At 44.8% G+C, this 25,709-nt stretch overlaps 1 protein-coding gene across 3 annotated transcripts in view; it reads right to left on the bottom strand.

Moving 5' to 3' along the window:
* Positions 1 to 25,709, bottom strand: part of Fat1 (FAT atypical cadherin 1) — a 123,104-nt gene that overhangs the window by 13,799 nt on the left and 83,596 nt on the right. For all 3 annotated transcript variants that reach the window (XM_052162117.1, XM_052162116.1, XM_052162118.1), the window contains exons 8-20: positions 22,238 to 22,513; positions 21,842 to 22,052; positions 12,177 to 16,244; positions 11,381 to 11,577; positions 9,495 to 9,648; positions 8,772 to 9,005; positions 7,139 to 7,528; positions 5,562 to 5,776; positions 5,123 to 5,260; positions 3,498 to 3,641; positions 2,770 to 2,967; positions 1,624 to 2,425; positions 858 to 989 (exon numbers count right to left, since the gene is read on the bottom strand). In XM_052162117.1, coding sequence (XP_052018077.1) covers positions 858 to 989; positions 1,624 to 2,425; positions 2,770 to 2,967; positions 3,498 to 3,641; positions 5,123 to 5,260; positions 5,562 to 5,776; positions 7,139 to 7,528; positions 8,772 to 9,005; positions 9,495 to 9,648; positions 11,381 to 11,577; positions 12,177 to 16,244; positions 21,842 to 22,052; positions 22,238 to 22,513 — 7,159 coding nt within the window. The remainder of the gene's footprint in view (positions 1 to 857; positions 990 to 1,623; positions 2,426 to 2,769; positions 2,968 to 3,497; positions 3,642 to 5,122; positions 5,261 to 5,561; positions 5,777 to 7,138; positions 7,529 to 8,771; positions 9,006 to 9,494; positions 9,649 to 11,380; positions 11,578 to 12,176; positions 16,245 to 21,841; positions 22,053 to 22,237; positions 22,514 to 25,709) is intronic.

Here is a 25,709-nt window from a genome sequence, read left to right as displayed (position 1 = left end):
TCAAAGTGACAAAAGGCACATTTAACAAAGTAGAAGTCCAATATTAAGAAGCGAGGGCAGACTATAATAAGAAGCATGTTAATCATAAATACCCAGAGTTCCCCTCATTCAGAAGCAGACAGCCCAAAAGGCCAGCCACACTAAAGGAAATGCTAACACCAGCTAATTAGCAGAGTGATTCCTTCTTCCATAAGCCACCAAAGACGGTAAAAACTTGAGTAAGTATTTCAATCCCACTCGGGAGAAAGTATGGATTTTAATTGAAAGCTTTCAATACAGATAAAGAAAATAAGACGGAAGACCTTCATGTATGCCTGAAGAAATGGAAAATATTGGTTCAACTACTTGGGAAGCGAACAGGACAGTGTACCTAAAACCACATTTAAATGTATTTGATTTTTGACAGCAGACTCCAGTTTTGGAATATCATAAACAGAGGGAGAAAAGCACCAGTATGTGTAAAGATGAACATGAAAAGATTTTTCACAGGAGAGATACATTCTTCAACAGGAAGACACATATAGAACGGTGGCTAAATCCAGGTCCAGTTAGTAAGGACAGTGAGGATTACTCACAACGGGCTTGGAACATGTCTTTAACGCGCTAAGTAGGGGAATAAAGCAAGAAGCTGAGGACTGTGGGAGAAATGAGGCAGACGAAGGCCTGCGGTTTGTGCAGCCATTGGGCGGGGACAGGGGTGCGACAGACAGCTCCTGCTCTCTGCCTGCCGCTCCCCTTCCCTCGGCATGATACACGACCTGCACATAATTCTTCTCCCATAACGAAACAGTTATCAAGGCCCTGTCGGGGATGGCTGGAGGTGAATCCACACGTGAGGAATCCCTGGGGGCCCTCACCTGGGCATTTTCCGAAGCCACCCCCAGGACACACACAGCTGTACTTCTCCTCATGCGGGTCGGCGACACATTCAGATCCTGCAGGGCAGGGGTTATCTTCGCACCCGTGGGGGACAGGTGGGCACTTCCCGTCTTTATTTAGAAAAGCAAGAGGAAGTGAGAAAACAGGAATTATGAAAATGATCATTATTGTTGTTCCCACTCATTCATTCATTCATTCATTCATTCATTCATTCTTATAGTGTTGGGGGGGTTGAATCTCAGGCCTCCAGTATGCTAGACTGGCACTCATCCACTGACTTAAATTATCTCCAGACCCTTCTTCATTGTTTCATTTTAAGACGGGATATCATTAGGCTGCCCAGACTGACCTGGACTCACTATGTAGCCTAGGGTAGTTTTGAACTTATAATCCTTTCAAGTAGCTGACATCATAGGCCTATCTCATCAGGCCTGGATAAATCATCATCATCATCATCATCATCATCATCACCATATCCTCCCCCTCCTTTTCTTAACACTTTTAAGCTTAATTTAATGTGTATGTGTTTTCGCTGCATGTATGTCTATGTACCACTTGGGTACCTGATGCCCATGAAGCCAGAGGAGGGCATCCCTGGAACTGAAGTTACAGGTGGTCATGGGCCACTAGGTGGGTGCTGGAAATCAAACCTAAGTCTGATGGAAGAGTAGCCAGGAGGCTCTTACCTGCTAAGCGCCCCACCCCACAATAGAACACTCATCTCCATGTGGGATGCGCCATTACCTTTGCAGAGGCACACAGCTGTCCTATGGTGTCGGGGAGTCACGAAACTCAGTCTGGCTGTGCTGTGAGTTGACATGATGTTCTCATCCACAGACACCTTCTCATCACAGAACGCCCACGGGCAATCCAGCCCCGCACAGAGCTTCTGGAACACATCCAGGATCCTCACGCCGATGATCTCCTCGACGTCAGTCACGGAAGAATTAATCTTGTGCAGAATCTGCTTGGTTGAGATTTGGGTGCCACCTGACTTCTCTACAAAGAGTAAGACGTCCAGATGCGAATGGGGCTCCGAGGGCTGCAGGCTAACGATCTGTATGTCGTTTTTCCGGACGCCCAGGATGTTGCGCAGAGCTCGCTGGAAGTTGCGCCAATAGTCACCGACGAACTCCTCCGGGGTGAGGTTCGCGAAGCGAATAGCAATGGTGTGATTCAGCATCTCCTGAGTCACTTGCTGGATGTGCACGATGATGTCGGCCGCCGTGGTAAACTTCCCATCTGTCACGCTGACATTGAGGAGGTACTGGCCTATATCCAGCTTTCTGTGTGCGATCAGCTTACCCCCCGTGCTGGAAACAGAGAACAGGCCATCCACGTGGGGATCCAGGCTGTAGGTCAAGGTGTCATACACGTCCTGGTCTGTGGCGTGGATCTTCCCTATGACCCCACCCGAGTATTCCTCTCCAAAGGCAGTGATGAAAATCTCTAGTGGCAAGATGGCAGGAGGGTGGATGCTTTCCTCCACAACTCTGATGTCAATATGTGTCAGCGACGACAGCTGAGGCTTCCCGCTATCCGCCACCTACAAAGACAGAAGTTGCCTCTGGCGTTACTGCGATCTCCTAATAAAAATGCACGAGGCCTGTCGTTCACTTACAGTCTGCACACGTATCAACTGTTAGGTATTTATTTCTCATCAGGAAGCCCACTGAGCAAAAGGACAACTGTTTTGTCCCTCACGCGTATGGACACTGAGTCACACCCCTGCTTAGGAAGGAGTAGCCGAAGTGTCACTGAGACCAAACCAGACGTACGCTCGGAAGACAAACCACATTCATTTTGGTTTTCTGTGACATGTGAGGAAGCTATCTAACCATGCAAAGATGCACTCTATGGTCCCGAGGGAAACCATGAAGACTTGGATACCTTCACGTGCAGAAGGTAATGGTCCTTCACTTTCCTCTTGACCGTCGCCGCCGTCAGGAGGACCCCATGCTGATTCACCTCAAATGCGTTGTCATCATTGCCACTCACGATAGTAAAGACGAAGGGGGGGCCATTGTGGGAAGAGTCCTTGTCTGTCACTACCAGCTTCAGGACGCTGAAACCCACGGGCTTGTTTTCCTGTGCAATGTTAAACAAGGAACAAAAAGCTATCGACACAGGGACATGTGAGGCTTTCTGATAAATATACAGACAATAAAATCTCATTTCTAGGACATCGAGGAAGAGGAAAGACAGGTGGGGAGCATGGGGGAGGGGAGAGGGCAGGGACATGGGGGATAAGAGAACTAGCGGGACGGAGATCCGAGAAGGGTCAAAAGAATGGCATAGCATCCATGGGGTTAGTGAGAAGGCCAATGAGAGGCCAGTGGGGATGAGCATGGACAAGAGAGGATTAGGAAAAGCTCTTCCTAGTCAATCCTAGGATGGTGAGGACGTCTTTACTAAACCAAAGCACAGCACCGAGTGAGGAATGCTGAGTTGAGTCCTGCCAACGCCTCTTCTATACTAAGTGAGGGGCTCCTCTACATATCACCTTCCCCTGTTCTCTAGAAAACAGGTCTGGAAAGGAAAGCTACTTCCAACGCGTGTCTGGAGCCAGTCAAGAGATGGAGGAGGCCGCACCCCCCCCCAGTGCAGGGCCCAGTTACCTGGATGATGACACTGTAGTTGTCTCTGGAGAAGAGGGGAGCGTTGTCGTTGACGTCGGAGACATCGATGTTCACCGTGGTTGTGTTGACTCTGGGTGGATTGCCGTTGTCGGCAGCCTGCACCGTGAGCGTATACCCGGAGATCTTTGTCAGGAAAGAGAGAACAACACCCATCATCTGTATGGTGCCAATCACCTGGGAATCACTGGCATCATTTGCTGAGTCTATGTCTGGGCAATCGTCTAGAATAAAAATAAAAACTCCCAACTGATGAGAGAGAGTGCACTATTGTCTCAACAGAGATGGTTATCAGCAAGAAGCTGATTCTCTGTTCTCTCCTATCACAGGTCTTATTAAAGTACTTGATCTCAAAGCGCTTACAGTTCCGTTAGAATTACAAAGACAAATTATGCAAACGACCTGGCTCAAAGGCTGTTACTTTGGTAATACCACAGGTAGCATCTTCAACAGAGGCTAAAGCTTATAGAGCCAGAGGTAGAGACCAGGCAAGTTGTGTCTCACCAAGTGTGAAGACACATTTCTAACATCTCAAGATGTGCCTGGTCACCATCCCCTTCAATTTCACACTTGGGTTATGCTTAGCCGTTTAAATCCCTCAAGGTAGTATTTGTGGCCACTTGCAAAAGAAATCAAGTCAAGTGAGACAGCTTCACTGTTAGGGCAGTTCTCTGTTACAGTATCTTTATAGAGTTAGCACTGGGCCAGGAAGATGGGTAAATGCTGGAGTACCCTTCTGTAGGACATCAGCCTAGCAAATACTCCACCACACAGCCGTGAAAACTCCACAGGCCATGTGGATACAAGTGTGTTAAAAGAGCTAGCAGGTTCTTTAGTGACAATTACTAAATTTCAGTCAAGTATGGTGACAGGCACCCGCAGAAATCAAGAGTATTGTGAGTTTGAGTCCAGCCTGAACTATATAGCAAGATCCACATAAAAATATATATATATATATATATATACACACACACACACACAAACACACACACACATATATATCACATTCTACTCTGTCTAGTACAATAGATCTTTCTATGCCTAACAGTCAAGCTTCCCAGTTTCTTAAGAAGATGCCACTCAAAAATAGTAAGCCAATGGAAGTGCTGGCCCTGCCCTCTCTACTGGAGGTGTGGCCCTGCTTATTGCTGGCTCTCCACAGTTGATGACTTCTGGCAAGGTTGCAGATAGAGAAAGACTCACCGTCCCTTGTGGGGCTGGACACTAGGGGTTTGTCCAGTGAGTACATGGGCAACACAAGACTGACTATCTCATTTTGGTTTTTTAATTTTTTTGTTTTTGAGGGGTTTTTTTTTTTGTGGGGAAAGGGGAACGGACATGAGAGGAATATGAGAGGAATGAGAGCTGACTATGGGAGGTAAGTGCCATGAGGGTGCATGGAGTGAGATTCCAAATAATGAGGAAAAAAGGAAAAAGGAAGTCAGTTGAAAAAAAAAAAAAGAACCAAAACTTGAATTGATTTTCAAGTATTTCTATCCTGCCTCAACGTTTCCTAAGACCCTCTGGGGAGCCCACATTATCCTAAGCAGGCCCCCACTGGAAGCTCTAGTGCTTCCATAACAACTGAAACCCCTTTTCAAGCTTACCGTTTCCCGGTCTAGGGGCTTTGTCACCTTCACCTCTCCTCTGACAGGGTCAATTGTGAACGGACTTCCTTGGTTACCCTCTATGATGGAGTAGTGGATGTGGCTGTTTGACGGGCCGTCTGCATCATCAGCCATAATCTAGGAAACATCATTTTAGGACACAGCTAAGGAAGGGACAGAGGAAGCAACAGCTACTTTATTTACCACTTTATTTAAAAGCCACTAATTGGCTGAGCAAGGACCTTCTAGTTCTGTGGTGGTGAAGACTCACGCATCCTCACGGGACAACGTGAATGCTCCAGCCCTGAGCCATGTCCTCTGGCTGAACAATTACAACGCCCTAAGACATTTAAAGCAGAACCAGTTTAAGAATTAGGATGACTTTACTAATCGCTCCTTCAAGATCCAGAAGAGGCGATCTGTAAGGGAAGGTACGCACTGTAATGACGGACTGCTCCAGAGCCGCGTCTTCACTGACGACCGTGGTGTAGGTGTCTTGGCTGAACACTGGGCTGTTATCATTGATATCTGTGACGTTGATGTTCACGGTCGCCACGTCACTCAGCGAAGGCGTGCCTCCATCAGTGGCCTCCACAGTCAGGTAATATCCGTGGGAGCTTTCATAATCTAGGTTCTCAATGATAAATATGGCTCCTGTATACAGACGGAGACAGAATTATATCCAGCGCATGTCAGTTCCATTTCTTATTACAATGCTGACATCTCTAAAGACATGTAGTTCTCCTCGCAAAAAATGACTTGTACATCTTCTGTTTTAATTCAATAGTTTAAAATTATGATTTTTTTTTTACCCACCCAATATCCCTGCTTATTTCTTTTATTGTCTTCATATTCCTGGTGACATTAGTCAACAATGCTATCTCTGCTTTAAATGACTATAATGCTTTTAAAATGACGGTGGATCTTAGTTCCTCTTTGATGTGGTTCACTACAGACTTTAGTACTTTTCTTTTTTTAAATCAGTTCAGTGTCTCTTGGGTTTCCTTCTTATTGTTATTGTCATGAATGTTCTTCTGAAAAGCAGTCTTTACAGTAACTCTCCACTTAGCTTTATTAACTATCCCCTCTGAGAATGGAACCCTGGGATCGTGCTTCTAATACTAGCCGCTGGGAGCTGGCGGCAGGAAGAGTATACATTTGAGACCTGTCTGGACAATGCACCAAGATCTGGTTTCAATAAACAATTAAAGAAATACAATAAAATCCTTTACTTATTTAACAATACTTGCAAGAACACTTGGCTCAACCCTAGTCTATCCTACTGGAAAGGACAATTGCTACAAAAGTCCCACAAATATTATAAAAGACATTAAAAACACATTAAAAACCATTAGACACCTATTCTTCATCAGAAATAATCACACACCACACACAACTAAGCACAGCCTGAAAGAGTTACATTTTACAATGTCTTGAGAGCTAGTAAGTAGTTTTTAGACCACAGGCTAACACACGACTATACCAGTATTATTCACAAAGCAGACGTTAGTAATGGTTGGTCCTTAACACTGCTGGCTCGGTGGAATCCAATCTCCTTCCACTAGTGTATATAATAAGCCTAGTAAAGAAGTCAACTTATAGAATTAACAGATGTCCAGTTTGGGAACAGCTGTCAGGAGGAAGCCACTCCATGTACCTTTGAAATCAGGACTAAATAAGTAATTACACAAGGTGATTACCACTAAGCATCCTGCCTTGGCACACCTGGGACACTTTGCATCATCACTAAACTGAGTGAGAGTGAATAGTTTTCCAAATTGGCTTGTAATATACAATGGATATGCTAGGAAATAGGTACTATGCAGAATCAGAGTATGATGAAGGTTTCTAAACTGCTCTCAATCCCACAGAAGGGGAACCTGAGTTTTACCTCTTTAGAACACCCACCAACGAGTTTTACCTCTTTAGAACACCCACCAACCACTTTGCATGAAGTGAGGTATCAGATAGCCCTCAGTATGGAATGAGGGCTTCCTTGCTCACAGGGAGGGTTACCTGTCTTAGAATCAATGCTGAATTTTCCGTGTTCGTTCCCACTTATTATTGCGTAGGTGATTTCTGCATTTGCCTCAATATCCCGACTTGCTGCATACACCTGGAGAACCTCAGTCCCGATGACAATGTCCTCAGACACAGTGGCGCCATATTCACGGTACTCAAACACAGGAGGGTTGTCGTTTACATCCAAAACAGACACAACCACCGTGCCAGTAGCTGTCAATTTCCTTGGCAATCCTTGGTCCACTGCTTTCAAAGTGAGAGTATATACTGCCTGTAGCTCTCTGTCCAAATGCTTCTCCAGGTGGATAATTCCAGATAGTTCGTTAATGGAGAACTGCCCGTCAGCAGAGTCAATCAGCGAGTAGGAAATCTTCTTATTTAATCCTGGCAAAACATGAAATCCTATCAGGTTTTGTGTCGAGAAACTTAAAAATGCAAGGCATTATTAAATGATGGAAAAGCAGACAGATAACATTCAAAGACATATAATCAAAAGATATAGTTCAAATCATGACAGTAGTCAAGATTTTTCAACGTAGTAGCTTCATTAATTCGTTGAGAGCTTCATATATGCAGAGACACATATTTGATAATTCACGCCCACTTCTCCTAGCTCCTCCTAGGTCCACACCTGAACATCTTCCATCTTCATATGCTTAAATCTTTATCTTTTTTTTAAAAAAAAAATAACTCACCAACTCCAGCACGTACTGCCCTTTACTCGTAGGGATGACGTCATCCACCAAGACTGTGTACCCTTAAGAAAAATGGCTCTCCGTCCTACAGAAGCCATACACTGTCAACAGCTCCTCAGCTGGGAACAGGGGCCCTTGAGTCCCTGATCCCTGATACGCTGGAAACTATAAGACTTGCTAAAATGAAATCTATTTGTTACTTAACTTCACCGACAAAGAATTATTAAGCATGACTTTTAAAAATATCTTCTATATTAATGAGTCAAAAAAGGTATTTTATTCTCTATTATCAGGATGTTTGAATGTATATACTTATTTTCTTCACAAATATCCTTGAAAATTTATACAACATTAGCAAGATAGTACTAACTTGTTATGTTCCTATGATGCTGTAACTTCTTTAATAGCACTATCGATTTATTCCCAAAACAGCACTTCAAGGGCCTGGGGGTGAAACTGGCAAAACCTCAGCCAGGCATATGAAAGCCTCAGGTTCAATCCCCGACATGGGTGACTGGGGGTGTCAGTTAGAAACACTGCAATTACACTACAGCAGGAAGTTTACTGCACATAGCTGTCAAGACTTTAAACATTCAGCAGGGTGGTGGTGGCACACGCCTGTAATCTTAGCACTCTGGGAGGCAGAGGCAGGCAGATTTCTGAGTTCAAGGAAAGCCTGGTCTACAGAGTGAGTTCCAGGACAGCCAGGGCTATGCAGAGAAACCGTGTCTCCAAAAAAACCAAAAAAAAAAAAAAAAAAGTCTTTAAACATTCATGAAAAATGGCTCAAATTATCGTGACTAAGACAACGCCGAGCTCCATCACGTGTATGAGGAAAAGAGGTCAACCACACTCCAACGGGGAGTGTCCTGTCACGGGAGCCCCAAAGCCTTTGGCACACCCTAAGGAGGCATCTCCTTCCCTCAGGATACCTGTGTCTGCATCAGTGGCCTGCACTCTGGTCAGCGGTGTCCCAGGCTCTGTGTTTTCAAACACCGTGATGGTGTATGGCTCCGCGGTGAACTCAGGGGCATTATCATTCACATCTTCTAAGGTGAGCACAACAGACGCCTGACAGGATCTGCCCCCTCCGTCCGTGGCCTTGACTAGAAGATTATAAACCGCTTGCTCCTCACGATCAAGGAGGGCCAGTGTTCTCAGTTCACCTGGAGACGAGGAGAAAATGGGACTTAGGTGACTGTCACTTTTTTCTTCTACAATTAACAAAATCGGAACAACTTTCATATAGAGAAAAATAATATCAACAACTACCTTACCAAGTTCAAAAGCTTAAAGGTGAAGAAAAGGTGGATTGTATTCATTATAGAAAACTCTAAAGTACAAATTTAAGCTCACAAATTTAGGAAACACACTATCAAATTAAAGCAGAGACATTTAGATACACCCTAAGTATTTTTTCAAAGAAAGCATATTAATTTCTCAATCTTAAAGCAGGTGATAACTACAGCTGCCTGTTTTTAATCTCTTCCCAACTTTCATACATTAAGTTGCTATTTAGATTTCTAAGATGTCATTTTCACAGCATCAGAATAAAATTTAAAAGAGAAAAATGTAATTTCCAGTTTAGCACATGATCTCATGTCGCCCACACATAGGAAATACACTATTAAATTAGTCCCAAATTCCAGCCTTACCTGTGTCTGGATTCAGTTTAAACTTTTCTGCACCTGAACCAAATAAAGTGTAAGTAATCTCTGCATTGGACCGGATGTCTGCGTCTGTGGCAGACACCTGCATAACCAGCTTCCCAGGAAGGGCGTCTTCAGGAATGGTATCAGAATAGGAGGTCTACAAGACATCAAGCAACACTGTTAACAACAGAAGCATTCAGTGTCGGCGGTGACGGCAAGGGGCTGATGGAAAAGACATCATCCCGTTCTGGCCACAGAAACCATGGGAAAGGACTGGAGTTAATACTCAAGGAGCTTTTTTAAATGATTGTTCTTATAAAACAGATGTGGGAACAAGGAAGAGCCTTGTTACGGGTACCAGCCCCACATCCGTGACTCCGGCCTGACACTTAACCCACAGGTTACCAAATATGACATGCTGTTGAATACTTTCATACTTAATTCAAATTCTTATGAGAAAATGTTGAGTAATAGTCCGAATTTATGTAAAACCTGGAGGAAATATATAACTGTTACATTGAATTCAGTTAATGCGAGGAGCAGGGATTGACTGTACAACCATCTGTTCCTCACAGAGAATGGAATACCTACAGCTACAAGTTAAACAGTCTTCATGGGATGGGGGAAAAACAGGGCTAGGTAAGGCTCAGACATGTCTGTCACCATGCCGTGTTCCGCTTTCTTCACATCTGTCTGAATCCTCACACTGTCAGACACTCGGTTCCAGATCCGATTACCAATTAGCCAAGCCAAAAACAGAGCACATAAGGGAAAGAGATTATGCTTCTGTTACAGTTAACTTCCTAATACGATCTTAATGTAGGGAAGATATAGTTTAGGGTCCACAAAACGGTATTTTCTAACAGTGATTATTTCAAGTGGTGATGTTCCCAATTATAGTACTACCTAAGGCAGAGTTGGTATATTTAAAAGTTCTGAGTGGGGTAAGATTTAATATAGATACTATACATACATAAAATACATGTATACACAACAATATATATAACTATACATATATTTTATGTAAGTATAATTTACATATATAAAATGTAATATATAAAAAGAAGAGATATATAGCCATCACCTTCACCAAATACGCACATTAAAAAATACAAATACAAATTGAGACTAACTGTTCCTCTCTCAGAAGTGCTACTTCCCGTGACAATGAATTTTTTGTTTACTTTCCTGAGAACATGTGGTGACTCTCTGACCTCAGCCAAGCACACTGGGATGCCAGGTGTGCACCACTCGGTCTGGATCCTTTCCCATGACTGATAACACATCTGCCTTCAGTCTTCACACGCTGAGGCCCTGCATTTCTACACCCGGTCATAAACTACTAAGGCTAAGCCAGGCTCTGCCACTGGGCGGCTTTTCATCAGCCAGCTCCAGCCAGTCATCTCGCCTGCTGCAGTGCCATGGCCCCAGGTTCAACTGAGCCCAGCAGCAGCAGCAGCAGCAGAAGCCATTTCACTGACCTCATGGCTTCTCTGGTATGAACAACCAAAATGGTCTATTAACACACGTGTGTGCTATGCAAGGGTAAGCAGCTGGCCAGATGTTTCCCCATCCCTGAAACAACTACATCATCAAATGAAGAGATTATTTTCACAAAAAGTTTCCAGAGTGTTTTTAGGGTCAGACGCTGGGTGTAAGAGACCCCGTATTTTACAATATTTTAGACCAAAGTTCTTGGCCAACATAACATGCCCCCAAGTCCTGGTGACACTTTCTCAAGTCCTGCCCATGTGACTCGCCTGCATCTCAACTTGATAAGCAACAGTAACACAAAACATGAGGGATTTATGACACCTTAAAGGCTGTCCCATGGAAAAGATGGGAAGACTTAGATCTGTGACATACAATCCTACGGGTAACACACCTACCTTCTCACAAACTGGACTGTTGTCGTTGGCATCAAGAACTTTGACTTCAACTCTAGCTTTGGAAGAGAAGGTCCCATCTGTGGCCGTGACGGTCAGAAGGTAACTGTCCTTTTGTTCCCTGTCGAGAGGTTTCTTCACATACACCCTCCAGTCATTCTGCATATTTTCCACAGCAAACTGTCCCAACGCATCCCCTCCTAGGAAGTTAAGGGAGGAAGGTGATTGCCAAAGCTGTTGGACTAGAAAGTAAATTTCATAACCACAGGAAAAATAGACTATACAAAAAAAATGTATTATGGTTTATAAGAGATTAAGACTATTTATGATTTAAAGATACATACTTGCTTTTCTTTTGTTTTTGGTGCTGTGGTTTTGTATTCTAAGCTGGCCTCTAACTTACAGAATCCTCCCGCCTCAGTTCCTTTGAGTTGGGATTACAAGTGCGTGCTACACATATTGCTACATATTAGCTTTTAAAAGAAAATAACCAAGCAGCAGCAGCGTGTCTATTCAAATATGAGATTAAAGAATATCAAATTTAAAAAGTCTTAATGTAGCTTGCGATGAATCTTTAGATCACATTTGCAATACTAAGTATAAAGTTCAACAGAATAAATCTTAGGAGTCTTGCCCAAAACAGCTTTGCTTAAAGTCCTTTAAGTTCAGCTTATATGTTACTTCTATTAATTTAGACAACTAAAATCACATCAACTCCCCAAATCCATAAATCCACACCTCACATATGACCTACAATTCGGATCATCTCATACGGAATCGTTTGCCCTGAGCGTGTTACCTGTTATGAAGTATGACACCTGTCTGTTAATCTCTTCGGAGTCGGCATCAGTGGTGCTTAAGATGGCGATCACACCACCCGGAGGGTCGTCCTCACTCACTGTCCCTTTGTAAATCTCGGCTGTGAATCGCGGCGGGCTGTCATTGACATCAGTGACGGTGACATGCACGATGGCGGTGGAAGACAGCTGCGCCTTTTCACCATGATCCGACGCGACCACTCTAATCTGGTAACTGGCTCTCTCTTCGTGGTCAAGCTCCTTGAGAGTTGTAATCCAGCCTGTTTCCATGTTGATGGTGAAGGATTCGATGATGTCTGCGTCTTGGGACTGATCTAGGCTGTACATGACTTGGCCGTTGGCTCCCGAGTCTAGGTCAGATGCTCTGACCTGGATGACTCTGCTTCCCCCTGGCAGGTTTTCAACAACAAATGCCTCGTATGGACTGGACTCCAAAACAGGGCTGTTATCATTGGCATCTTTCACCTGGATACTGACATCTATAGACGCCACCACCTCGTAGTCGTCAAGAGTGCATCTGGCCAGGACGGAGAACTGATACCACTTAGTGGTCTCATGGTCAACACTCTTCTCCAGCTTCAGCCTCCCACTCTGCCTGTCAATCACAAAGAACTCATCTCTATTACTCTCGGGAGTATTGCCTTTGATAAGGGTGTAAAGAACCGTCCCGCCATGTTCTACCCGGATGAGGTCAATTTCTGTCCCAATGGGCATGTCTTCTGAGATGGCATAGGTATAAAAGGGCTCTGAGAACCTAGGCAGCTGCACTTCTGGTGGAAGTATTTTAATATAGACAGGAACAACTGATTCTTTGGGCGGAGACCCGCTATCCACAGCCCTAACGAAGAAAGTGAAGAACTCATTCTCTAAACCTATCAAACTTTCCTTTGTAGTAATTAGGCCAGTCAGTTTGTTGATTTCCAAGTTCTCTTCGACACTTTCAGAATCTGCCTCAATGGCATAGGTGATGTCTGCATTCGACCCCTCATCGGCGTCACTTGCGAAGACCTTGACGACCGATGTCCCTTTGGCTGCATTGGACCCGATGTTCACCTCATACTTGGTTGAGCGAAACTGAGGGGCATTGTCATTGTCATCTGTGAGGATGACATTGACGGTGCAGAAGGCCACTTTCCCCCCAGCATCCTTCGCCATTAAACGGATTGGGATTACTTTTTCTGTGGGAGTCTCTCGATCAAGTTTCTCCAAAGTGAAAATCTGCCCTCTGTCATTCACATAAAACCTGTCTTTGGCAAAGTCATTGACAATGTGGTAAGTTACGTGGCCGTAAATGCCGGAATCTCTGTCAGTTGCCCTCACTTGGACCACCAGGGTGTGCAAGGGGGCGTTTTCAGCTAGCTCCACTTCGTATTCATTCTGATGAAAAGAAGGACTGTGCAAATTCCCTCCCATCACAGTTACGTTGACCTGAGCCGAGCTTCGAAAAACCCCATCAGACACCGAAACATTGAGGCTGTAGAAAGGCTTCAGGGCGTGGCGGCGGAGGTTTGAGAGGGTGATGATTCCCGTTTCACTGTCAATAACAAAACTTTTATGATCATTGCCGGACAGAATGGAGTATTCTAACTTGTCTAGGTCTGAGCTATCCGCATCGCAAGCTTTCACACACATCACGAAATGCCCGTGAGTGGCGTGCTCACTGATTCTGGCTTCATAAACTTGTTGTTCAAACAGAGGCGGGTTGTCATTGAGGTCAGTGACATCCACAGTGACGACTGCATCGCTGCTCAGTGGGGGCATTCCTCCATCCACGGCCCTTACAGAAATCCTGTGCTGCCGGAACTGTTCGTAATCCAAAGCTCTCACCAGTGAAATGAGCCCAGTGTTACTATCTATGTGAAAATGATCGTGACTTTTGCTGTGATTTCCAATCAGATGGTAGGAAATTCCTCTATTTGGTTCCGAGTCAGAATCTGTGGCTCTAACTTGAAGGACAGACGTCCCAATTACAGATGCTTCAGACAGGGTTGTGGAGTAAGACTGCTGCACGAACACGGGAGGGTTATCATTGATGTCTTCCACTATGATGTCAACAAACACTTCAGCGTGAGCGCCTGTCAGGGAGTCAGTTGCCCGTATGCTTAGCTTATAGGCTGGGTGGGACTCAAAATCCAGAGGTGCTATGACATTTATCACCCCAGTGTTAAAGTTAATAGTAAACTGACTGAAAGGGTCTCCATCCGTGATACTGTAGAACACTTTCAAGCCCTCTGGGCTGTTGGCTTGGACGTGGACCACCGGGCTGTGTATCTGGATGTTCTCTGGAATCTCTGCACTATAGAAAGCCTTTTCAAACACGGGCATGGCTTTGTTCATGACAGTAATGGGAACTAGAACTTCTGCAGAGAAGGCTGGACTTCCTCCATCCTTAGCGACCACTGTGACAAGGTATTCTTTATTTAAGGTGTCCTGCTCAAACGGCTTCTTCAGGGAAATGTCACCAGAGGGTCCAATCTGGAAGTGGTCATGATGCTCCTTAAGGTAGTAGTGTATGTCACCATTTCTGCCACTGTCTCTGTCAATGGCTGTAACGTGGCGAATGACGTGGCCCACCTCGGCATCCACCTTCACCACAGCATAGTAGGGAAGGTTGACAAACACTGGCGCATTATCATTTTGGTCCTCGACAGTGACTTTCACCACGACGTGGGCCACTGCCGAAGGCTCGCGTTCTTTAGTCACCTCTACCACCACGTCAAATGTCTCCCGCTGCTCGCGATCAAATGGTATCCCAGTGCTGGATAACACGCCCGAAGTGTGGCTGATTTTAAATCTGCGGTCTGGGTTGAGGATCTGGTAAAACAAAGGCTCATTGATGGGGTTCCCTATGGCAGTAATGACGGCTAACATTTTGGCTTCTGTGGAGTTCTCTTTCACAGCCGCAGAGTAGGCATCTTGGGTAAACTTGAGTGGACTCTCTCTGCTTTCCTTCACATTGATTTTCACGGAGGCCACGCTCGTGAACCTGCCGTCGGAGGCGCGGACGGTCAGCTCATAGCGGTTCCGTAGCTGGGTTGTGTTTTGTATTACTATGGTTCCAGTCTTGTAGTCCATCGAGAACTTCTCCCCAATGTTGCCTTCGGTGATGGAGTATATCACCTGGGAGAATGCCCTGGAGTCAGCATCCGTGGCGTTCACTGTGAGGACGTTTACGCCTTTGTATGTTGGCAACAGAAGAGATGCTTCGTACAGCGACTTAGAGAAGACAGGGGGGCAGTCGTTGATGTCAATCACGTGCACCGTCACATTAGCTGCAAACTCAGCAAACAGACGCGGAGTCCCCATGTCGTGCACTTGGACGGTAAAGTGAAAAACGCGTGTTTCTTCATAGTCCAGACTCAGCACTGTACGGATGGCACCAGTGGTGGGATCAATAGCAAAATAGTTGTGTACCAATGGTTCGACGATCTGATAGACAAGCAGAGCGTTGGATTCCCTGTCAGCGTCGGTGGCTCGAACCACCAGCGGAACATTCCTATCCGTCAGCACCACACTGTTGACTGAGGCTGACTCGCTGATGAATCCTGAATATTCCGCCCGTGTGAAAATGGGTGGGTTGTCATTCTCATCCTGCACACGCACCACCACCGTTGTGTTGGTGGATAAACCGGCCATGTTGGTCCCTTGTACTGTCAACGTATAAATGGGCAATGTCTCAAAATCCAGGGCTCTCTGGGTTACGATGCTTCCGGAATGTGGGTTGATGCTAAATGCGTCGCCCGTGTTTCCATCTCTTATTTCATACATCACTGATGACTGACTATGAGCAGAGACCAGCCCAACAAAACTCCCAATCCTGACGGCTTCGCTGATCTCCACAGAGTACTCTTTGGATGTGAACTTAGGAGAGGCGTTGTCGGCGATGGTGACAGCGATATGCACAGAGGTCATTTCGCTCATCGGTGGATCGCCTTTGTCTGTGGCTTTTACCATTAAATCATAGTCTACTTGGTGACTTCGATCCAACTCTCTGGCAGTTTTTATAGAGCCCAAGATGGGGTCGATTGTAAATGAATTTCCAATGTTTCCTGGAAAGGCAAGAAAAATAAGAGAGAGAAAGAAACCTGTTAGAGAAAAAGCCAAGGACAAGAGAAATAGCAGAGACACAGATATTTAAAGCTTACATCCTGAATTGAAATAGAAAGGGGATATCAACAATTGAATGAAACATTCAATTTATTTCATCTTTTACCCATTTAAGCTGTTCAGAATTTTGGCTGTCAAATATGAAAAGCAAGAAACAGAAAAAAAAATATTGTTTTGTACCTAATGCCAAAATTCCCTCTCTGCTCTACTGAAAAACGTGTTGAAGAAACACATGGTTCTCCTCTCAATAAAGCAATCCAGTTAAGGATTTCCCAGCAGAAGCTGCAGGATGCATCAATTTATCAGCATCTACCACTTACGAGGCTAATTCTTAATTCACTACGAAATTTTACATGGGCTTTCAGAGGGCTTCGGGTTGTAATAAGCTAAGGAACTGGGAAACCATTTCCTATAGCCCTCCGCCCTTCAAGAGTTTTGAAGACATCCACAATCTTCCCTTTGTAACTTTTCCCGAGTTGACTTTATCATATAGTCGGTGACTCTCAAGGAGGAGGAGGAGGGGGGATTTTGCTTCCAGGGAGACATCTGGCAGAGCTTGGCCGTGAGCACTTGATGGGAGGAAGCCCCGCTTCCACATAGATGATAGCAGCCAAGAGACAAAAACAGCTTACGCGGTACACAACGGCCTCCGCAACAAGGAGCTGTTTGCTTCAAAACACCAACAGTGCTAATGCAGCTGAGAAGCCAAGTGACAGACGGCCGTGCTGGCATTTCCAGGACCGTCTCAGGCTCTCCTACGCGGATTCAGTATTCTCTCACCTCCTCGAAACCCCACAGGATTGGGAGTTCTTAAGAGACCAGTAGTTCTCTACACGTTCTGGACAGAACAAGGGCACTGGGGGGGTGTCTGGGGTCTATCCCTCTGTGGGTCCTTATCATCCCTTTTCATAAATAAGCATCCCAGAACTGAATCCGTTCCTCCCAAATAAACACTTGGAGGCCCAGCTCGGGTGGTCACTTGCCACTGAATTTTTCTCACACTCTTCCTGGGTTTACCACCAGCACACTACTTAGTGTCATCTGTCAACCGGAGGATTAACAAGCACCTACTTCTCCCCATTAAGAGTAAGCACTTCCTCTACGGCACTCATTTCCTTCATTAAATACATTTTCCAAAAAAATCCATGACCTTTTTTTTTCCCTGAGGCCAGACATACGCAGTCTGGTTTTCATTAGGTTGGCCTGGCTCTGTGTCCAAGCCCCAAGGCAGTGCCTCGGTTTGAAACAGGGAGGAAGCCTGGACTTCTCCAGACCCTGAAGGTCTGGGCTGAACCTTGGCCCAGGCCTCTGCCAGGCTGCTCAGACACTGATTTCCGGCCTGTCTGTATTTGGGAGCATCGAGATTCTAGGTTGTCCCTGTGCCTCAGGCAACCACCAAACCTCAGAGATCCTTCTCTTCGTCTACCTGCGCATTACTCTCACCTTCCAAACCTGCCCGGCCTGACAGGTGCCACCTGCTTACCTTTCTGACAAGTGACTCTATCTCCCCCAAGCCCTCACCCCCAGCTTTCTTAGGCCTGTTTCGGAAAACAGCCCATTTGGCAACAATCATATCCATTCATCCACACGTTTGTCTTATTTTTCACAGTGAAATCTTACTTGCCAGTAAAAGTTCATACATCCTAGGCCTGGAATGAAGAAATGAATCAGCATGTTTAGCCTTGCAGGACAGAGTGAAGAGCACTACAGTGTTCTCAGCCTGACAGATTGACACCCTCTCTGCTTTTTTCTCATGCCAGGGACCCCATATCTTACCATGTTCCCTCCTAACACAGCCTTCCCGGGCAATTCTCAGGATCTCTCCTGTCAGCCATTTATTCTTTCGTTCTTTTTCCTGAATGCCCCTGCCTGAAGATCCACCCTTGCTTCCCTATCCAGTGTGGCTACTGTAATTCTTTTCTACATTTCCTCTTTAGTGTTCTCTTCCCTCCTATTTATTTATATTTGGTTTCTTGGTTTTGTATAGCTCAGGCTCAACAAGAAAACACTATGTATCTCAGGCTGGACTCCTAGCCATAATCCTCCTGCCTCAGCCTCCCAAGGGCCATGCTTAAAGGCATATGCTACCACACCCAGATCCTGAATCCTCTATATAGTATGTATAACAGTCTCACTATTGATCCACTATGTTAAGTTCAAAAATATCATCATCTGGGGTATCCTAGGATTGGATTATCAGGTCCCTGAGCCTGCTGCGGACATAAAAATGATAAAACAGGAGCCCAGTTAGTGGTTTGGTGTTTGGTTCTCACACAGGTGTGTATCAGGCACAAGGCTTCAGACATGAGAAGGCAGCGCAGGCCACCGACTGCTGGAAGTGAGCTTCGGGTAACAGGTGCATTTTTCCAAGCCCTGAACTAACAGGTCTGCTCCCCGTGAATGGAAATAAGGTAGAGGGCGAACGTTGTACCAGGACGGGGTTGACACATTTATGCTTGCTGAAATGGTACAACTTTGAATTATTGTCTGCATTTCAATGGGGAAATTTATGTTGCCCTTTGGCCATGACTATTTACTATATAGCACAAAAGAGACCCATGTAGGGGAAGCCCATCTCTTCCTATGTTTCACATACACCCGTGTTCAGTAAGGACTTGCTGACAGTGTGGAAACCCCTCCCAAGTTTTAATGGCAATTATACTGTAAACCTGAGGAACAAAACCAATTCTAATCAATACATTCACCAATTGTTATATATCTCCAGGGCTGACAACAGAAGAAAAGTAATGCTGGAATCTACTTCTCAGACAAGCCAACACCACCCAGAGTACAGTACTTAGGTGTCTCTGGTGCCTAATTCACTTACTACTGGAAATACCTTTTCATTAATTTACTTCCTCTGAAGACTTCAAACCAGACTAAACCCATTGCTCAATAAATTTCTCCTAATTAAACATGCAGCATTACAGGTAAAATTAATAACCAGTCTCAAACTTTATTAAATGCAATCAGATACAAGGTAGAAAGAGCTAATTATGAATAAATGCTAAATGAAAGGCAGCGTGAACATTTTTACAGTTCACTGTGTTCCAGTGGGTACACACACACACACACTTTACAGTTCACTGTATTCCAATGGGTGTATGTATACATATTCACACACAGATGAACATATTCACACACAGATGAACATCTTTTAGTTCACTGTATTTCACTGAGTGTATACACACATAGACACACACAAATATTTTACAGTTCACTGTATTCCAATGGGTGTATGTATACATATGCACACACAGATGAACATCTTTTAGTTCACTGTATTTCACTGAGTATATATACACACACACACAAACACACACACACACACACACGCACACACACACACACACACGCACGCACGCACGCACACACACAAATAATTTACAGTTCACTGTATTCCAATGGGTGTATGTATACATATGTACACACAGATGAACATCTTTTAGTTCACTGTATTTCACTGAGTATATATACACACACACACAAACACACAAACACACACATACGCACGCACGCACGCACACACACAAATATATTACAGTTTACTGTATTCCAATGGGTCTATGTATACATATGCACACACAGATGAACATCTTTTAGTTCACTGTATTTCACTGAGTATATATATACAAACACCCCCCCACACACACACACACACGCACGCACGCACACACACAAATATTTTGCAGTTTACTGTATTCCAATGGGTGTATGTAAACATATACACACACACAGACGAACATCTTTTAGTTCACTGTATTTCACTGGGTACACACACACACACACACACACAAATGCTTCTGAACTCTCACAGTAGTGGCTTCCCATAAAAGTACTTTTTTAGCACAAGTGTCTTAGAGCCTCACTCCACAGGGGAACAGTCCAATGGAGCTTACGCTTCTATTCTTTGGGGAGAGACAGAGTTCCGTTCTCAGAATACCAAATTACTAATCCCATCAGTCATCACAAACACTCAAGGAATGCACATGCCTGCACTCAGACACCAACAATCATATTTTAACCACCCAGTTGTTGAAAATTATGTGAAAGCTAACGGAAAGTTGACCATTTTCGCCTACATAAACCCAGTCAGTTTGTCTATGACAAAGTCTCTTCATTGAAATGCTCGGGCATGCACGAATGGAATGCACTGTTTTTCTAGCTGCTGAATTTCTCAAGCAGTGGGAAAAAAAAATTCTTTACCGTTATCGAAGGCACTAACCTTGCAACAGTGCATTTTAACACTCTAATCACAGGCGGCATATGAAATCTTATTTGTAAATAACAAAGTCAACCTTTTTTTAAGAGAAACAAATGTTTCCCAACACGTAAAGAAATAAGAAGTTTAATCAGCACAGGAAGCAAACCGGCAAGTATTTTTGTCAAAATTGCTCCCTGTATACTCAGATTTAGAGTCTGAGATCTATAACCTGCAATCTATGCATGCAGTGCCTAGCAGAGACCACAGACAAGTAAGGAGAGCTCTGAGCTTAAAGAAAAACAGTAAAATCTTCTAAAACCATTTCATACAATGAAGCATGAACCTGGTTCTATTTCTTCTCCTAACAATGACTGCTAGGGAGGGTGGGAAACTGAAGCCTTTTCCAGACTCAACACTTAGTGGCTTTTAGCAGGGCCAGGAAAGGCTCAGGGCAAAGGCCTTCCTAATGGTGTGAGCATGCACTCCACAGAGAACCATTCCCAATGCATCCACAAGAGGCCGGTGGGAAGCCCTACCTCTGGACTATGGTTTATACAGCGCTGTACGTGAATAGAGCTGCCTTAGTCTATGGGAAAGCCTACAGCCGCCAAGGAAGAGAAAGACCTGCCGTGCAGTGGTGGGGCTCTTTCCTGGTTTTATTCTGGAATTCCTCGGCCGTGACTCAGTTGACCTTCCTGGTTTGAGCGACTTCTGTGCTACCTACAACTAGCCAATGGCGCAGGCCCCTCCCCAGAAGCAGCCGCTCTGGGGCCTGTTTCAACAGCTGGATTCTATGCGTGACACTCTACTGTTAAGAGGAATGTGGGACTAGCTTGGGTGGCACGGGAAGGAGGGCACCCCCTTTGTCTCTGAGAACTGACCCAACACAGGGAGACATCACCGTCTCCTGGCATCTCTTACTCTCATTAAAATGTTGAATTACTAAGCCAGAACTTTTCCTGACTAGTTTAAGAGCCTAGAATGACTCCAAAAAATACTGAATTAGAAAAATAAAGTTCCCCCCACCCCCATAGGATTTATCAGTCTTAATTTATGTTAATACTGGTAATCCCCAGAATTCTTGACACTCAAGCTCATTAGGACTTTATCTTTGCTCCTTGGCAGAGTTTTTTCTTTTCTTTTCCTTTTTTTTTTTTTTTTTGTATCTTTTTCTAAATTCCTTTTGCCTTCTACACTAAACAGTAGTTAAAAAAAGATTTAATCCGTTTTTGCAGTGCTATGTGGAAATGTGCTTTGACACCTAGGAGTAATTTTAGAAAATGCAGGGTACACTTTCCAAGCACAGACACGGTACCCTGTCGCTTCCGAACTCACCAGACTCAATCGAGTAGAGCACTTCAGCGTTTCTCCCTTTGTCTCTGTCCAGAGCCGTGACCTGCAGCACAACTGAGCCCACAGCTGCCGATTCATAAACCCGCCCTTCATAGGACGGGCTGGTGAACCACGGCGCGTGGTCATTCATGTCGGTGACATTGACAAGGATCCTGGCAAAGTTGCGTTTCACGGGGACATCCTGGTCCCGGACCTGGGGGAGAAAAATCAACATGTTGTTTACTCTACCGAGGTTCTTCTTTCTTGTGGATTTAAAAAACAATAACAATAAAATAAAAAATAATAAATAAATAAATAAATAAAGTCACTATGCCTTTCCATCACAGGAAACCGGTCAGTCCAAAAGAGAGACGTCATGGTGAAGAGTGGTGTACGTACCATGACTGTGAGAACGTGTTGGTGAATGGCTTCGTGATCGAGCTTTTCAGAAGTGTAAAGAACGCCTGTTGCAGGATCGAGGCGGAATTTCTTGAGGCTCGCTGGATCTATGCTGCTCTGCAGAGTGTAGATCAGTTTGTTTTTCTCATCCCTATCCACTGCGCTGATCTGCAGAATCTCTGTTTCTGGCTCTGTGTCCTCGGGAACAGCAACCTCATACTTGGATGTGGAAAACTGGGGGCGGTGGTCATTGGTATCAATTACTTTGATCAGTACCTGGAACGAGTGACGGAGGAACTCCCATAAAGACACATTCATAATTAGGCTTTAACAGTTAAAACTACTTACATATTGAAAAATGCCCTGGGGCCAAACTAAATATGAACACGAGAAATAAAAGCGACAAAAGTCTAGAATCGAAGAGAGTGTCTACAGCTTATCTTCGGTATACGATTTACTTAATATTTAACAATAACTATGGAGATAGAATTCTGACTGCAGTTGACAATTGCTTGTGAAATACAGGCTAATTTCTCATAAGTCTACATGAGACCGTGGCAAAGTATTGAAGTTTACTCTGCTGGAAGTAACCATTTCCTATATCAGATTTACCCCAGTGAGAGTGGTTGCGACACTATCCAACTTCTCATTCTAATCTCCGAGATCCCAAGTTCCTAATAAGTTATTAATACAAAGGAAAAACAAGAAATGGCTGAATATGCAATCCAGCAACCAGGCATTTTCTAGCATGTGTGAGCTGGGGGCTAGAAACCCTGCGGCTCCTAAAGACGTGGGGTCGTAAGCTATATTTCTGTGACTTCAAACCCTATATAAGCAGTGACTATTTCTTTCCTAACCGTAATTAACAAGGTTGAAAAGAAACACTCCTGTAAACATGGTGACATACAACGACAGCTTTAGAGCAAAAAGACAAGATGTCAAAAACCTTAGTCATAATTGGACACGAAACTTATTTACCTTGACAGATGATTAATTTTTGGAATGACGTGACATAGGTGAATAAGGCACAGTGAAAATCAGCACCAGTCATAAAATACGGTTTATAGTTTATAGACAAGAAAGCTGAGCTCCACTGGGTTCTACAGAACACACGGATTTGTTAATTTAGGAGGAACAAGGGGGCAAGGTTTTAGCAATGCCAGGTAACCACAGACCTCACCACTCCACCCACACGAAGACAGATTTTTCATGAGACTGTACCAGTGTCCCCAAAGAACACCATAGCATCAAAGGATGCATTTTCACACTCCGTCTATGTGAATACTAAACTCGCTCAACCAAACCACAAAAAAAGATCGTATGTAAACGGTATGCTTCCATTTGAAACTACCATTGCCTCACTTTTTAAGATTAAAGAGGGCCCAGGAGCCACAGCTGTAAAAGGAAGTTCTTTTATAAATCCAATCACGGTCTGTTTACAAATTTAAAATTTACGTTGAGCATGGCGTAGGAATGAGGCAGGAGTTTGACGCTGCTCCGGCAGATACGGTTAACCATTACTAAACAAAGGCTGAAAAGAACTTTTGACAAGGTAACTCGGGAGACGCATGCCTACTGAGGACTAGCTCAGCTCTCTCCCACAAGGTCCAAGGGTAAGAAAAGCAAATGTATAATAGTAACTGTCCCCATTACAGTTTCAGTCTCCCTGGGTGATATCCTATTTCTACAGAGCTGAAGAACTGCTAGCACACCCTAAGATGAGCCCTTTTAAAGTCCAGAGGCTGGCTGGGACCTTCCAAAGTAAGGAGTACTGGGAAGAGAATGGTCAGCCAGGAAGGTCAAAGTCGAGGATGCAGACCTATCGTTTAGAGTCTGAGAAGATGTGGACGGGAAAGAGCGAAAGATCAGGATGAATGTGGATGCATCCGTGCATCCTCAACTCCCGAGCTGAGGATGGAGAGTTAGCTATCCTGTCCACCTCACAGCTCTTCAGCAGAGAAAACACCTCACTCCCTCATGTCAGTCAAGTGGACCATTTCTGTGGCAGGTAGAGTTTCAGGGACCATAGACAGAGAAATCAGTGCAGTTGCAGAGGTGTGGGGCCAGGAGTTGGCTGGGTCCTGTGAGCACGTCCTAGGGACAGGCAGTGCAGCACGGAGAACAAGTCCTCTGAGCCAGCCCCTTGGGCCCTTCTATGCACTGGGAAGATGGCTAGCAGCAGGCTCACTTTCCCACTGTGGCCATGGAAGCAGAGGGAGCCTGGTGTCTGTCCCTGCACAGGAGGAAAGGGTGGAGACAAGTCTCAACACAGACTGCCTGCTCAGAAAGTGCTGATCACTTCTGGAGAAGCACAAAGACAAAACTGCTCCATCCCCACCCCCACCCTGTCTCACAAAATAAAAAAAAAAAAAGCAGCTGGATTTGTACATTGTCTGGAGAGGCAAAGAGGAGAAAGAAAAAGGACCCCCCCACATCGTCCCGATGGGGAGGTTCCTGAGAGAAATGTATCCAGCACACCTCCCTTCCTGCTCTCCTGGGTCTGACAGGAAGTATCACCCGAACCCTCTCACACCCAGCACCTGCGCTACCTGCGCTACCGACACACCTGCACCTGCCCAGTGCTCCAGGCCTTATCAGCACATGTCGGGTGCCGGAGAGTCTCCTCTCAGGCTACACCTACTTCATTCCAGATCTCTATCTCCCTGTGCACAGTCCCAGACAGAAACCTGAACCTAATTAGTGCCTGTTCCCTTTGTCCCCGCCACCCCAGGTCAGCCTGGGCTCTGTCATGGTTCTGTTATGTTCCCACAACCTCTCCATGCTGGTGATCCCTTGGGATACTGTCAGAACTCTCTGAGTGGGCTTCAGAGTAAGTCACAGACTATAACACTGCCCTGGAATTTGAAATAAAGGGACACTAATTAATCTCCTGTGTTTCAGAGGAATTTCAGTAATGTATATCAAACTTTCATACCAGGAGTCCAACCATGCTAAATAAAAGCACGGTTTTGGGGAGAGGAAGGGGCACATTACTAATTATGTCCTAATGAGGCAATGTCACCATGGGAAGACATGGCTGTGGCAATGAGGAAGGCTGTCGTGGAGGCCCATCTACACGCTCTCTCAGATTCCTCTGATCACATTTCCAGTCAGTCACATAAAGCAGACTGTGCACAAGGACGGCGTGAATCTCTCGAAGAATGACTGTTAAATTTTACTGTAATTTTGATTTTTTTTTTTAATTCTCACTTTTGTTCTCCAAAGTTTAACATCAGGGGCTTATTTTCTAAATGGGAAAATTGATTTCTGCTCCTTGTCACTTCAATGAGAACAACAGCCAAGTCAGAAATGTCAAAATGGTACAGCTTCCTCCATAGAGCTTCCTCTACAGAACATCCTCCACAGAGCATCCTCCACACGGCTTCCGCCACAGAATATCCTCTACATGGCAACTCAAACTGACCCCGAAGTACACGCCACAGCAGGCAAAAACACACATACAAATCACAAG

The sequence above is a fragment of the Apodemus sylvaticus genome, chromosome 18 (assembly GCF_947179515.1).
Source record: "Apodemus sylvaticus chromosome 18, mApoSyl1.1, whole genome shotgun sequence".
NCBI lineage: Eukaryota > Metazoa > Chordata > Mammalia > Rodentia > Muridae > Apodemus > Apodemus sylvaticus.
This window is presented reverse-complemented; position numbering and strand designations above follow the sequence as displayed.